Source organism: Lampetra fluviatilis, chromosome 17 (genome assembly GCF_964198595.1).
Source record: "Lampetra fluviatilis chromosome 17, kcLamFluv1.1, whole genome shotgun sequence".
Taxonomy (NCBI): Eukaryota; Metazoa; Chordata; class Hyperoartia; order Petromyzontiformes; family Petromyzontidae; genus Lampetra; species Lampetra fluviatilis.
In genome coordinates this window covers 11,214,721-11,230,048 of record NC_136291.1, presented here as the reverse complement: position 1 = coordinate 11,230,048, position 15,328 = coordinate 11,214,721, and the positions used below count along the sequence as shown (strand labels likewise).

General features: G+C 51.9%; 1 protein-coding gene across 4 annotated transcripts in view; it reads left to right on the top strand.

Moving 5' to 3' along the window:
• Positions 1-15,328, top strand: part of ADCY2 (adenylate cyclase 2) — a 300,516-nt gene that overhangs the window by 99,128 nt on the left and 186,060 nt on the right. For all 4 annotated transcript variants that reach the window (XM_078864180.1, XM_078864181.1, XM_078864182.1 and 1 more), the window contains one exon: positions 11,984-12,151. In XM_078864180.1, coding sequence (XP_078720306.1) covers positions 11,984-12,151 — 168 coding nt within the window. The remainder of the gene's footprint in view (positions 1-11,983; positions 12,152-15,328) is intronic.

Here is a 15,328-nt window from a genome sequence, read left to right as displayed (position 1 = left end):
TCAATGTTATTAGTCATATTTGACTTGGGTCAGGCCACAAAATTATCTGGCCACATTATTCTCGTAAGACCCACCACCAACCAACATATCCAAACAAATGGCGTTGCCCCGTGGTACCACGCGTTTGGCAACACTCCATTTATTATTATTTTAGCCATTCGATTAAACGTTTCACTTGAAACTGCGTGAAGCATCTTCAAGCAAATTCCAGGAAGTCAGAATAAAATTAATTGATAATTTGCTGGATTTTAGTTCCTCCAACTGGTATCCTGCCCACAGCACAGCTGAGACACAACTGCATGGGACACAACTGCATAGCCTCGATGGTTAGAGAGGCTTTACTGCAACCAAGGACTACCCTTGCTCTTGAGGCAGCACTGCTGAGGTTTTGAGTTCCAGCCCCGTGCATGGCCATTTGATGTGAAATATAGTGGCACATACAACAGTCTCAACCAAAGCACTGACAACTGGGCAAGCAGCTGGCATATGATAGATGTCTCAGTGTTTTAGTAGTGCAGGTGGTAAAGCCGAAGTGTCTCCTTTCATTATCTCTATTAGCATTCTGGACTCCCGTTGACTTCTCACAAAGTGGTGGCCGTTTTATCAAGGGAAGTGAAAGGGAGTCGACAAAAGGATGGCGGGCCTAATCAAACTCGCACCATTTGCCATTGTGAGTCGTGCATTCTACTCGCAAGGATTTGAACTCACAACCCGGCATTTGAACTCGCACCCTTGCCATTGTTAGTTGTGCATTCTACTCACGAAGATTTGAACTCACGACCTGGGATGTGAACTCACACCCTTGCCATTGTGAGTTGTTAATTTTACTCGCCAGGATTTGAACTCACAACCCGGTATTTGAACTCACACCGTTGCCATTGTTAGTTGTGCATTCTACTCACGAGGATTTGAACTCACGACCTGGGATGTGAACTCACACCCTTGCCATTGCGAGTTGTGCATTAAAATCACTGGCCACCTGGCCACACAGATAACAAATATAAATGCGATGTGCTATTAGTGAAACCAGGATTACCAATGTATTTGCAATGCAACCCATTTATTTGCAATGTGAGACGAAAACAAAAAAAACACTTTTCACAATATGAAGCATCTTTGAAGCTTTTGGGATACTTTATCATTTTATTGGTGCACGGGTAAGTCACGACTGATTGAGTTTAACCCGTTCAACCATGACCGGTTGTTTTGGAAACAATTTCCCAGCATGAAGAAAATGTTTTCTGCATGCGTTCCCTGTAGCTCGAAACCCCAGGTTCCCTGGTAGGCTCACACGCTACTTTATCAAGGCTCTCATTTGCTGCAATGTGTTAACCCCCATGCTTTTTATTATTGTAAAAATTACCTTTTATAATGATTTTGGGTTTATACTTAAGAATTAATGGCAAACAACAAACACACTGCAGGAATGGTAAGGCGATGGGTTTCTGAAAGCGGAGATGTCAACTGTGCTGTGTGGAGGTGAAGTTTGAAGCAGGAGTGATGGATATGTTTCCATATGGATCGGAGAGGTAGGCTTCAAAACGCAAGGAGAAAAGGAGATGCTGGCCTTTGAATATGATGATGATCATAATCATTAGCCACTGCTGGATGAAGGATTCTCCCAATCCATCACTCACAATCCTGCGATGTAACAGTCTACCCAAGCACAATCCTGAACAGGCTGATTTCATTGCTCCATCTCCGTAGCGGACGTTACCGTTGGACGCATTGACTCTTTTGGCTGCCACACCGCCGTTGTTTCCGCCTCACTGCCATCCCCATTCTAGCGAGGATAGTCCTGGCCAAGCCCGCTTGCTTTTCCTTAAAGCCAAAATCATGTCTTTAACCTGTGTACGGTCTTGTGAAATTAGGTGCATGAAGGGATACAAAAAGTAAATGGCAGGAAAGGGTAATCAACGTGGAAGTCCCAATGTGACTGCAAATTGTTATTGATGTAATCGGAAAGGAGGGTTGCAATGTAAGGGACATGTTAATGATTGAGGCAGGTTACTGACACGGCCCTTTCCGGCGTGTCGCCATTCCTACCATCTGTTTCCCTCCTCTCTCCCTCACTGCCGCTTCCTCTGCCCTCAACCTTGATGTCATCTTTGACTGTGCCATCAGTTTTTCCACGCACATCGCCACTACTGCTCGCATCCATTCAACATTAACTCTGTTCTTCTTGGTCTCCCTGCCTACGCTCTCACTCCCTACCAACAAATTCTAAATGCTTCCACGCTGTTTATTTTCAAACTCATATTTAATTATCACACTTCGCCCTCTCCTCCTTCAATTTCACTGGCTTCCCATTTACTACACCGCTGGCTTTTCAAATTTCTCTCCATGGTCTTGCCCCACCTCATCTTGCCTCTGTCATCTTCATCTATGTCCCCTCTCGTCCTCTTCGTTCACAATCTTTTCCGTCTCTCTCTGTCCCTCCTTCTCTCTGGGCCCAATCCGGTTTTTCGATCCTTCTCCGTCCTTGCACCCCTCCGCTGGAATCAACTCCTCCTGTACATTAACCTCCTTTCGTTCCTCTCTCAAAGCCTCACCTCTTCTCCATTGCCCATTCCCTTTCTCTCCCCTCGCTCCTCCACTCCATCCCATCCCTCCCCTATAGCCCTCTCGTGACCCCCTTGTACCCTCTGCTACGGTCACTCCTTCCTCGGCCCTTGCACACCCCCTTGCCATCTAAATAACTCTTATTTTTGTTACCGTTTTTTAAAATTATGTAAAGCGCCTTGAGCTAAGGCGCTCTATAAATATAAAGCATAAGATAAGATCATGGGAAGACCTGAAGACAGAGATGGTGATGCTGGTGGTGGTGAGACTCTGGAGAGTTGACCTTGGGGGTTCGGTGTCGACTACGTGTCTGAGGAAGTGCGAAAGGGAAGGGAAAGTCGGTGAGGTGTAATGGCTTCGGCATGGACCCTGATCGCGTCGTCACATGATTACAAATCGCGTAGGAGTGATTTCTGCGAAGCATCTCCTATCCAACACGAGATCGGGTACCTTCATGATGAATGTGTAGTGGTGGTATTGACGTGCGCCGACTGTGACAGTGATGGATCACGGGGCGGCGCGGGGTGCGGGGTTGGGCACGCGTTGTGGGCGTGGTGTGGACGCGCGCGCCGGGAGTGACAGATGACGAGGCGGCGCGGAGTGAGTGGTGAGGCACGATGAGATGTGGGAAAAGAGGATCGTAGCCAGCGCCCGGCGATTGGTCGAATAAGTGGGTGCTCGCAGCGACGTCCGCAGGTGGGGTATAAAGGGGGACGCGCGAGAGCACTCGGGGAGAGTTACCCAGTTGAAGACCCGAAGACGGAGCTGAAGACCTAGTGAAGCCGAGTAGCTCAGTGGCGTTAGTCGCCGAGTAGCTAAGTGGATGTTGGTCATCCGAGTAGCTCAGTGGCGTTAGTCGCCGAGTAGCTAAGTGGATGTTGGTCATCCGAGTAGCTCAGTGGGCGTTAGTCGCCAAGTAGCTAAGTGGGTGTTTGTCACCCGAGTACTAAGTGGATGTTGGTCATCCGAGTAGCTCAGTGGCGTTAGTCGCCAAGTAGCTAAGAGGATGTTGGTCATCCGAGTAGCTCAGTGGGCGTTAGTCGCCAAGTAGCTAAGTGGGTGTTTGTCACCCGAGTACTAAGTGGATGTTGGTCATCCGAGTAACTCAGTGGGCGTTAGTCGCCAAGTAGCTAAGTGGGTGTTTGTCACCCGAGTACTAAGTGGATGTTGGTCATCCGAGTAGCTCAGTGGGCGTTAGTCGCCAAGTAGCTAAGTGGGTGTTTGTCACCCGAGATACAAAGTAGGTGTTAGTCACCTGTAACCAAGTTTGATAAAATAAAGAGTGTGTTACCCGTGAAGTCGTCTCCCGTGGAGTTACTACATTACAACTGGCGTCAGAAGTAAACCTGTCTTCAAGAAGTATGGACACAAGGAAGACTACCCGTACCCACGAGCGAGGTCGGGATGACGACGGCGTACCAGGGACACCGACCTCGGGAGTAGAGGACGAGGAGTTGCCGCCGATGCAGCACTTCGCGGTGATGGCCGACGCTCCGCTTGCCTCCGACACCGGCCTCCAGGACGCGCACGTCCGCTTGGCGGAGTTGCTACTCGCCGCCGCCGCTGTCTTGGCCGACATCTCCGTTCCGGCGAGCGGAAAAACGGCTGCGGGGGTCGTGGAGGAAGCGACGGTGGAGGATTCCCGCCAAAGGGCGCTTCGCGCCAAAAGCCTGGAAGTTGCCGCCGTTTTTGGGGGGCCGCCACCGATTGGCGGGAAAGACGGACGCCACGTGGCCGGACACCTCCGCGCAGCGCAGCCCACGTCATCGGCGCGCGCCGGAGCCCTCCATTTTGCGCCTGACAACCGAGCCGACATTTTACACAACTCCAGCGGAGCGCGGGAAAATCTCTCCGACGTCGACGACGATCGGGTCCTCCAGCAAAGATTGCCCGCGCTGTCGGCGTTCAAGGCGGATGGGGGCGACTGGGGAGCCTTCCAACGAAGGTTCCTCGCTCATCAGGAGATGTCGGGGTGGTCCGACACCACTGCCCTGCGTGCGTTGCCAGCGATGCTTGACGACGACGCGCTTGCAGCCTTCACATCTGCTGCAAGGTCGTCCCGCTCTACGCTCCAGGCCGCACTACACCTGATGGCGAAGGTGTTCGGGCCGCCCTCCACGTGCCGCCACCAGTTCTACGATCGGCGGAAGGTGGCTGGGGAAACGACGCTAGCCTACCGCACGGCACTGCTCGCCTTGGCGGACGCGGCTTTTCCCCGCATGGATAAGGAGGGGAAGGACGCCATGGTGACGGAGCAGCTGCTGGTGTTGGCCCACGAGTTGGGGGTCCCCATCAACGTGGCAGACGAGATGGAGATCTGCTCCCTGGCGATCGCCACGAGCATTCACGCGTACGAGGTCCTCAAACGCAAGCCGGGGGTCGTCTGCAAATGGCCGGGGAATGCGGCACTGGCCGCCACGATCGCCGAACCTCAGCCAGCTGCGGTGCAGGAGCGGGGCTTCGCTGCATCGTGTCCGGGGGAGTGGAGAACGGGAGGTCGTTCGCCCACACGTTCGCCCCGCAAGCTGGAGCAACCGAAACCTACGACGTCCGTCGTCTGCTACAACTGCGGCCTTCGGGGTCACGTCGCAGCCGGGTGCCGGGCCCCGCGTCCGCGCGCCGCAGGACCACGTCGGGACGACGACCAGGGCCACAAGTCATCCCAACAAAACCCGGCAAGTCGCGGCACCTCACACGTTCGGTCCACAAACACGGCACATTCGGGTCGCCGCTTCGCGGTGGGGGGTTCGCGGCTGGGTGCCGGGGGTTCAATTCGGCGAGGGGGGTCCGTACGCGGCCCGCAAGCAGTCGAGTGGTCCCAATTGGCCCACAGGATCGTGGCTGCGTCAGCCGGGTCGTCCGTGGTAACGGGGTTCATTGACGGGGTTGAGGTCCGGGTGCTTGTTGACACGGGTGCGTCGGCCACCATCATCTCGGACCTTATTTATAACATTCTTCCCGTCCAAAGTAGACCCCTTCTGCCGGTAGACGTGCCATTTTATGCGGCGAATGGGGGATCCCTGGGGATCATCGGCCAGATTCGGGCGACTATTTGCATTGGGGACATTAAATTAGCGGGCCCTATTTTTGTATCATCATCGCTGGCCGTTCCCTGTTTGCTAGGTACGGACTTTTTGTCAAAAATGCCCATCAAAATTCTTATTGATCAGGCCTGCATAGAGCTTCCGTCAGGTCGGCGGGTTGCCTTCTTGTCGAGCCCTATCAAAGTGCGCACGGTTTGTGCGACGGTGCAGGCGCTGGCGACTCACACTGTACGGGTACCCCCGGGATCGCAAATGTTAGTACCCCTTCGGTTCAGGAAGCCACTCGAGGTGGGTGCGGAGGCACAGGGGGTGCTGTTGGGGCCGTCAAACAGAGCCAGTAAGGGCCTCGACTTAGCGGTTGCTCAAACCGTGGTGAGAGGGGACAGTGAGCCGTTCGTAATGGTCCTGAATACGGGGTCGCGGCCGGCCGTAATTGCGCAGGGAACGGTGCTGGCTCACGCCGCGCCGCTGCCCGTTGAGGAACGGCTCGTGGCTCAAGCAGATTTTACTGTCGAGTCGCATCCTCAAAGTGATGAGGGGACTGAGTGGTTGGACTCGCTGTGTGCGGGTTCTGCTAACTTGTCCGGGGTGCAATTGGGAGCATTGAGGGGTTTGCTCATCGAGTTTGCTGACGTGTTCAGCAAACATAAGTACGATATCGGCTGCACTGACCTGTTGCGCCACCACATAGCTACAGGGGACGCGGCCCCTATTCGTCAGAATCCCTTCCGGCTCAGCCCGGCCGAGAAGGAACATGTGCAATCGGCGGTTAATGATATGTTGGCGGCCGATATCATTTCGCCCTCTTCTAGTCCGTGGGGTGCTCCTATTGTCCTAGTAAAGAAACAGGACGGGTCCTTGCGGTTTTGTGTCGATTTCCGCCGCTTAAACAAAATCTCGATGGCGGATGCGTATCCGCTCCCCAGGATGGATGAGTCGCTGGATGCCTTGGCGGGAGCGCAGTTTTTTTCCACACTCGATCTGCTTTCTGGATTTTGGCAATTGCCACTCGATAACGAGTCTAAACCTAAAACTGCTTTCCGGACACCTGGGGGCCTTTTTGAATTCAACCGTTTGCCCATGGGCTTACATTCCGCTCCCGCCACGTTCCAGAGACTCATGGAATTGGTTTTGTCGGGCCTCCAATGGGATACCTGTTTGATTTATCTTGACGATATTATCGTCTTTAGTCGGACTTTCGAGGAGCACCTCTAGCGACTGAGAGCGGTGTTCCTCAGGATGCGTTCCGCTAAGCTAAAATTTAAACCGGCTAAATGTTTTCTGCTTCGGGAATCGGTCAGGTATTTGGGCCATATCGTGAGTCGTTCAGGGATCTCGACGGACCCTGCTAAGACGCATTGCGTCAGCTCATGGCCAACGCCAACCTCGGTCACGGAGGTTCGTAGTTTCATTGGTTTTGCCTCCTATTACCGTCGTTTTGTCAAGCAATTTGCCACCATAGCCAAGCCCCTGCACGCTTTGACGGCTAAGGGTGTGAGGTTTCACTGGGGGGCAGAGGAGGAGGATGCGTTCTGCTCCCTCCGTGACGCTTTGGTGCAGGCTCCCCCCTTGTGTTACCCCGATTTCACACAACCGTTTTTGCTTGACACGGACGCCAGCAATACGGGTATCGGGGGGGTGCTCTCACAGTTGGTCGGGGGGGTTGAACGGGTGGTCGCCTACGGTAGTAGGGTTCTTTCCCCCGCAGAACAACGCTATTGCGTAACTCGTCGTGAATTGTTAGCCATTGTGTTTTTTACACAGCAATTCAGGCCGTATCTTTACGGCCGTCATTTTACGGTCCGGACGGACCATGCGGCTCTACAATACGCTATGCGCGTGGCGCAGCCATCGGGCCAATTGTCCCGATGGTTGGAGGTCCTTCAAGACTACCAATTCACGACGATTTACCGAAAAGGGTTGCGGCACTCAAACGCGGACGCCTTGTCGCGGTTGCCGCCGTGCACGGACTGCACATGTTGTTGGGATCAGCGCGGTGCAAACCCCCGGTCGCCGGCACCCCGGGAGTTGCGCTCGCCGCCACTGACACCCCGGGAGAGGACGCCCCCACGGGGAGGGATTCGCTGTTGTCGTTGCCCCTCATTGAGTGGGGCCGCCTCCAGATGTCCGACAGCTCCCTACTTACGCTGCGTCGGAAAGTTGGCGCTCCCGAACAAGGGGAGGCGCGGGTCGGTTCCTGGGTGTGCAGACAGGGCCTGTTGATGAGGTGGGACAACATGTCCCGGCGTCACGTGCTCGTGGTGCCTGTTGCTATGCGGGGTAGGGTTGTTCTGGCAGCTCATGAACGGCTCATGCATCTGGGTTTTCACAAAACGCTCGCCCTAATCCAGCGAGACTATTATTGGCCGGGGATGGGTAACGACGTGGCGAATATTCTTAAGGGATGCGTAGGGTGCGCCAAAAGGAAACCGCCACCATTGGCAGCTAATCCACCGCTGCAATCCATTCAGGTTTCGCGTATAAACGAATTGGTAGCGTTGGACATCTTGGGGCCCTTTCCGGTTACACCAAGGGGAAATAGGTTCCTGCTGGTTGGCGTGGAATACTTCACCCGATGGCCTATGGCATGGCCGCTCGCCAACCAGTCGGCTGCGGCGGTGGCGGACGCCTTTGTCCAGGGTTATGTGTTGGACAAGGGCGCCCCCGAACGCTTGCTGACGGATCAAGGGAAGAATTTTTCGAGCGTTTTGTTGCGCGAGGTGTGCGACCTGTTGGGTACAAAGAAAGTGCGTACTTCCCCCTACCACCCGCAGACTGACGGGATGGTTGAGCGTCTGAACAGAACGATTACGTCTATGTTGTGCCAACAGGTCTGCGACGATCAGGTTGATTGGGACCTACAGGTGCCGGGGGTACTCGCGGCCTATCGAATGGCCCCTCATGCGGCGACAGGGTTTTCTCCATTTTTTCTCATGTATGGGCGGGAGGCCGATCCGGCCATGGACGTCCAACTGGGGATTTCCCAGCCACGTGCAAAATCTAAATTGGCAGACCACATCAAATTTAATATCGCCAAATTGACTGAAGCGCGGGAGGGGGCAAGGTTGAATTCGCGGTCGCGGCAAATTGCAAACGAGAAATTGCATGAGCGGAGGGTGCATACGCATGATTGGAAACCAGGCGATAAGGCCTGGCTGCATTGTCCACATGCACCGTTGGCTACGTCCCCCAAGTTGTTGAGACCTTGGAGGGGACCGGTGGAAATTGTGCGGGTTGCACGGCCCCAGAGTATACAGATTAAATGGGGGAAACGCCGTTGGTATGTGCACCCCTCCCGACTGAAGCCCTATGCGGCACCGTGTGACCCCGTTCTGTGCCGTGACGACCGGGCGTGTGATGTGACCGTCGACTCGGGGAGGGAGGTGTCGCAGGCTGATCCTCACGTGTCTCCACCTGACCCACCTCCAGGTGCCTCGGGCTTGACGGCTGCTGACCGTCGAGAGCCTGAACCCCGGGGCACGCACGAGTCCTCGATGCCTGGCCGATGTCTTCCTGAACCGCCGGCACCACCGGACGTTCAACCGCGTCTGGTGCCGTACGACGGACCGGCAAGGCGGACTCGGGCTAGGTCTCAACAATTTTTATGAGGACGGTTTTTTTGTGCTCTACACCGAGCTCGCCCGGTGTTCCCCTCTGCCGGGGTAATGTCCCGTTGTAGGGACGCTCGGAAGAAAAGGGGACACTGCACGAGTCGAAAGAAAAAAAAAAAATTTCCATTTATTTTTTTTGTATACACATTGCTATTGTCACTCGCCGGTTTGTATATATTGTTCTATTGTCGCGGTGGCATTGGTTGAGGGTTGCGGATGGTGGTGTTCGCGTCGTGTTGTGTTGTTAGCTTAGTTGTTGTTCTTGTTGTTGTGTTGTGTTACGGGGCACACAGGGAGGGTTTGTATATTTTTGTAGCAGCCGGGGCGGCTGCGAGCTATGTGGTAGGGGGTGATGTAGTGGTGGTATTGACGTGCGCCGACTGTGACAGTGATGGATCACGGGGCGGCGCGGGGTGCGGGGTTGGGCACGCGTTGTGGGCGTGGTGTGGACGCGCGCGCCGGGAGTGACAGATGACGAGGCGGCGCGGAGTGAGTGGTGAGGCACGATGAGATGTGGGAAAAGAGGATCGTAGCCAGCGCCCGGCGATTGGTCGAATAAGTGGGTGCTCGCAGCGACGTCCGCAGGTGGGGTATAAAGGGGGACGCGCGAGAGCACTCGGGGAGAGTTACCCAGTTGAAGACCCGAAGACGGAGCTGAAGACCTAGTGAAGCCGAGTAGCTCAGTGGCGTTAGTCGCCGAGTAGCTAAGTGGATGTTGGTCATCCGAGTAGCTCAGTGGCGTTAGTCGCCGAGTAGCTAAGTGGATGTTGGTCATCCGAGTAGCTCAGTGGGCGTTAGTCGCCAAGTAGCTAAGTGGGTGTTTGTCACCCGAGTACTAAGTGGATGTTGGTCATCCAAGTAGCTCAGTGGCGTTAGTCGCCAAGTAGCTAAGAGGATGTTGGTCATCCGAGTAGCTCAGTGGGCGTTAGTCGCCAAGTAGCTAAGTGGGTGTTTGTCACCCGAGTACTAAGTGGATGTTGGTCATCCGAGTAACTCAGTGGGCGTTAGTCGCCAAGTAGCTAAGTGGGTGTTTGTCACCCGAGTACTAAGTGGATGTTGGTCATCCGAGTAGCTCAGTGGGCGTTAGTCGCCAAGTAGCTAAGTGGGTGTTTGTCACCCGAGATACAAAGTAGGTGTTAGTCACCTGTAACCAAGTTTGATAAAATAAAGAGTGTGTTACCCGTGAAGTCGTCTCCCGTGGAGTTACTACATTACAAATGTACAGTTGTTTGCTGCATGCGAGTCGCCCAATATTTATGCAGTTTCTCTCTCAGAGTTGGACCACGTTGGAATAGGTGAAAACGATTATATAAATGTTTTTGTTGTTGTGATTTCTGTGCACTTGCTTAATTATTTATTTGTAGCCGGGATGTGAAGGCGGAATTTCAGTGGTGCAAGCACGGTGCACTGCCACGAACACTTTGAGCCTTTTGAGGCAAGAAGCCGTGTCCAACACGCATTAGACTTTGTATTTCCTTAGACGCAGTACTCGCCCTAATTGAATTGTTGCTCTGCACGTGTGTGCGTGCTTGTGTCCGCGAGTGGGGGAGCAGTTGCTCAGTAGTTGGTGCACCATTGGGGTGCCGTGGTGGCGAGATGTTAACTCCCTTGTCTGGTATACAGGAGGTCATGGGTTCAACCCTGACGCCTGTATATCTGGAGTTTTCATGTTCATCCCGTGATCGCATTGATTTTTCTCCGGGACCTCTTGTTTTTCCCTCGACATTTAGAAACATGCGTTTAGAGTATTTGGCTAAAAAGCCACTTCATTGAGCTGTTATTTGTGGCCAGGTCGCTTCTGAAAAAGAGATACATAGCTCAGCGGGCCTTACCTGGTAAAATAAAAAAAAATGTTTCCTTGAAAATGTAGTTCTATTGCACTGCGGTCCAAATGACCTGGCTCGACTCCTGACTGTAAACACCAAGAGCAGCAGGGGTAGGAGTATAGATCTTTACTGGGGTTTCCCCACGATCAACTCAGCCGTAAACCTTAGCCCAACATAATTAACGTGTGCATAGCGTGAATATTAGATGTGGTGCGAAATGCACCACTTCCTGTATGCCATGCTGTCCTAAACTGGTGCTCACGAGGCTACATGGGGGAATCTCTGTCTTTGTGTGCACATGTGCGGGCTTGCATGTGGGAAGCGGTGGCGGTTAGCGCACTGCGCTCCAGGCCACAGCTAACGTACGCGTGTGATGCTTGACCCGATCTAAGATCTCCCTCTAGTTCGACTCAGGAGAGAGGAGAAAGGTAATCGGAGAGAGTGATTGTTGGCGGGAGAGAGGGGTGAGCACGGGCTGAGAGATGTGACATTGGGGGGTGAGGATGGGTAAGGGTGTGTGTGTAGGAAGCGATGGCGCAGTGGTTAGCATGCTGCGCTACCAACCCTGCGACCCCGAGTTAGATTCCCGCTCACGGCCACCACCAACACGAGTGATGATTGTCTGAACCAGTCCTGGACCTCCTCTAGGTAGACTCAGTCTCAAAATAAGTACCTGGTGCGGTGGGTGAATATTGGCACTGGGGAGACAGAGGTGGTCGGGTGTGGTGCTGGAACCCCCTTGTGTGCCGTGTTGGCCTTCATAGGGGGCTCTCTGACAGCACTAGCCCCAACAACCTCTGTAGGCTGCGCAGAGGATCTTTAAATGTTGTCTTCCTTGTGCACATACGTTTGTATACACATATGAATGTGTACGTGCTACTGCCGATCGATGTTGTTGCTCACTGCCTCCTTGCCACCGTGTGTGTGCGCCCGCTTGCAGGTGTCCTTCTTCCTCTTCGTGGTGTTTGTGACATACACCATGCTGCCGTTCGGGATGCACGCGGCCGTGCTGGCGAGCTCCGTGCTCTCCGCGTCGCACCTTGCCGTGCTCAGTGGCTTCCTGTCCACGCGCGACAATCCCTACTCCTCGGCACACCTGGCTCTGCAGGTACACGACCCCACCCCCCCGATTGCGCGTTTTGTACCGGTGCATGGAGCCGCCAGGGGATCAGGACATCGTCGAGGGCCACCGTTGTTGATGGCCACCACGCCCACAGAACGAATGATGCCCGGACACCCAGCCACCAGGGTTTACGTGGAAAATCCCAGCACCGCTAACATCTGCATCTGGCCTCACGTATTCCCCTTGCTGTCCAACCTCTGAATGCCAATCCTATGCCTGTGTTTGTAATCTTCCCTCATTCGGAACGTGCCTAACTTTTCCTGAATATTGATTTGGTTAGCTTTAAGGATGCTTGCATCACAGTCTACACGATCCTCATATATATTAAAATCAACAAATGTGCACGTTCTTCAGTTTATAACCATGTTTATATTTTACTACATTTATCCTGCTAGCCATCTTCACCGTCATTGTGCACATGCCACAGCGGCATGCAACAATCCCAAACACATCGCAATATTTCTACTGTCACTGCAGTGAACGTTATTAGTGTCAGCTTAAATCGAGACAGCTCAATACTGGTCCTTCATTTGTTGATATTGGTCTTAATGAAGGTACCAAACCCATCTGAGTGACTTTGAGTCGTGAGTTTGAAAAATCAGTCGTCAATTCCACGTGTATGTCCTGATTGGTCTAACCTACCCTTAAACTATAGAAATCCAAATTATAACATGTATATTTTTTAATAAAACATACACATTTAATGAATCGCAAAGTTGTACGTTTACTGACATTAATAGGATATGAACATTGTTTATTGATTTTAAGCGGTGCACTTCATGCGAGCTAAATGACATGCAAAGTGGACCGGTGCTCAGCAGTGGAAATTCCACATATCTGTCTGGAGGCAAGTTGGTGCATGAGGCAGGTAATATGTACTTCCCGCGCAAAGCGGTACGTATTTTGATCTACCCTGACGGAGTGATGGATTGAGTTTAGCCATGAGCATGATTTGAAATCTCAACAAATTTCATTGTGAGTAGAGAACTCACAGCACCGTGATAATAATAATATTTGCACCAAAAGTAAAAATGAAAAAAACTTTCTTGAAATCAAAATATAATTTGTATTCACGGAACATAGCAATTTTGCCACAGGTGTTACCCAAGCAGGTGATAATGTGGGCATTCAGCCTTAAACGCACGCATGTTCAACCCCTGCGGCGCTTGCCCACTGCTCGAAAGGCTCGTCTATTTTAAGTTGTACTTTCAAGTTGCAAGGCGGTGTCCGTTGACGGCCAAAGTGGTGAAGCATCTTCTGCGTTTTGTTACGTTGATGGTCACGAACTTGTTCAACCATAGCACGGTTGCAAGCGCGAAGAAAGTTCAAACGTACGTACGTGCACACATAAATGACATTGGTTTTCATGCCCCACTGGTTCCGTGATGGGTTTTTCCTGGCCACGTCTGAGCAAGAACGTGGCTCTTGGAGCCGTGTGTTCGGCGCATGTTCATAACAGAGAGCGAAATGTCATATTGCTACTGCCTTTGCCCAGAGCAGCTCTGAATAATGAGTATTTGAAGATGCATTAGGTTATTGCAGTCGCTGTACGCTGCCAATATTTTAGCCACATAGTTGCCAAAAGAAAATTGTGCATAGGACAAAATTGTTGGCAAGTTGATAAAGACAGTAAATCAAATAAGGTATACATTTTTGTTCAGGGTGAGAGTGTTATTTCAACTCCAGTGGTTGTTCTGTTGATGTGTGTGCATGTGTTTGCCCAACTCGTCTGTGTGTGTTTGAGGAATAGTGCTCCATTTGTCTATGCACTGCACACCACAATCCCCAATACCTGGGTGCTTTTCCCTGACGTAGATCACTTCAGTGGCACAGTGTCTGAACTCCCCTGAACCTCTACACAGCCTTAACTGAGTTCCTGTTGGCAGTGTCAACATCAGCGCTGTGGTAAGACAATTGTGGCCAGCAACGGTGCTGCATCGCGCGCTCTCAGATGCACTTCTGTGGCCATCTGGAACGCTCTTTCTTCTGGCATTTGGTAGCCATTGGGAGCGATGCACTTTTAAATCTAGAATGGAGACTCAGTTCTTTAGAACAATTTTTTGTGTTTAGCTTGTTGTCCTTCCCCCACACCTCCGATTCTATGCGGTTGGCTACGTACGGTGTGAAAGAAGTTAAACATATATATAACATACATACATGGCCATGCCACCAGCTTGTGGTGTGGTCCATGCCAAGCTGTAATAGGTGCTCCCTAACAGCACTTGCTCTAACAATCGAGAAGGCAACACAGAAGACCGTTCGTTGCCTTTGTGTGTGCATGTGTCTGTGTCCGAGCATGGTGCTGGCCCGCCCCCCGTGTGCCGTTCCGGCCTTCATAGGTGCTACTCACTCACAGCTCTTGCCCCAACAGCCTGTTAAGGCTATACGGGGGATCTTTGTCTTTGTTTAATTGGGCTAGCAAATGCATTTCTGACGTAAAGGTTATTGATTTTATAAACTTTTACGTTGATTAACATAACAACGTGAAGGGATTGGACGGGGCTGTTTTAATCGCTAATTCGAGTCGGGAATGGATTGTGCTCTGATGTCGTGCTGAGCTACAGATTTGTTGTCACAAACTTTAACCAAACTCAATAATATTAAATGTCTAATGATTGGTCCACTGTTCCCAATTAAATTATAGAAATAAAAAAAAACACTGTCCGATGCTCACCATTTGGAATACAACTATTGTTTATGTTAGTACTCTTTGTGTCTTTCGGTAAAGTCACGTAGATATAAACATGATAAAATAATAAAAAAAATCACGACGTTTCGATCGCAAAACAAGCAATCGTCTTCAGGTGCAAAAAAGACAGCAGGCGGACTGCTGAGGCAGGAAGAAATATAGCGAGAGAGCGACTGTAGCCTGAGGTTATATAGGTTTGAGATGGGTACAACCCAAGGGTAAGTGGGCGGGGCTAGAGATGGAATTTGCAAGCAAATGTAAGATCGCAGAGCTAGGCATACCTCAGCCATTGCTGAAGAAGCCATTGTATTGCTTGAGATTAGAGATTAGCATGTCAATGTGAGATGGCTCCCGCAGCAGCGGCTGTGTTAATGAGACACATTCAGCCTATTCAACAACGAGCGCCACCGCAGCATCGAGGAAAAGGGAGCAACAGCTATGTTAGTGAGGCATTTAGCCTGTTAACGTAAAGA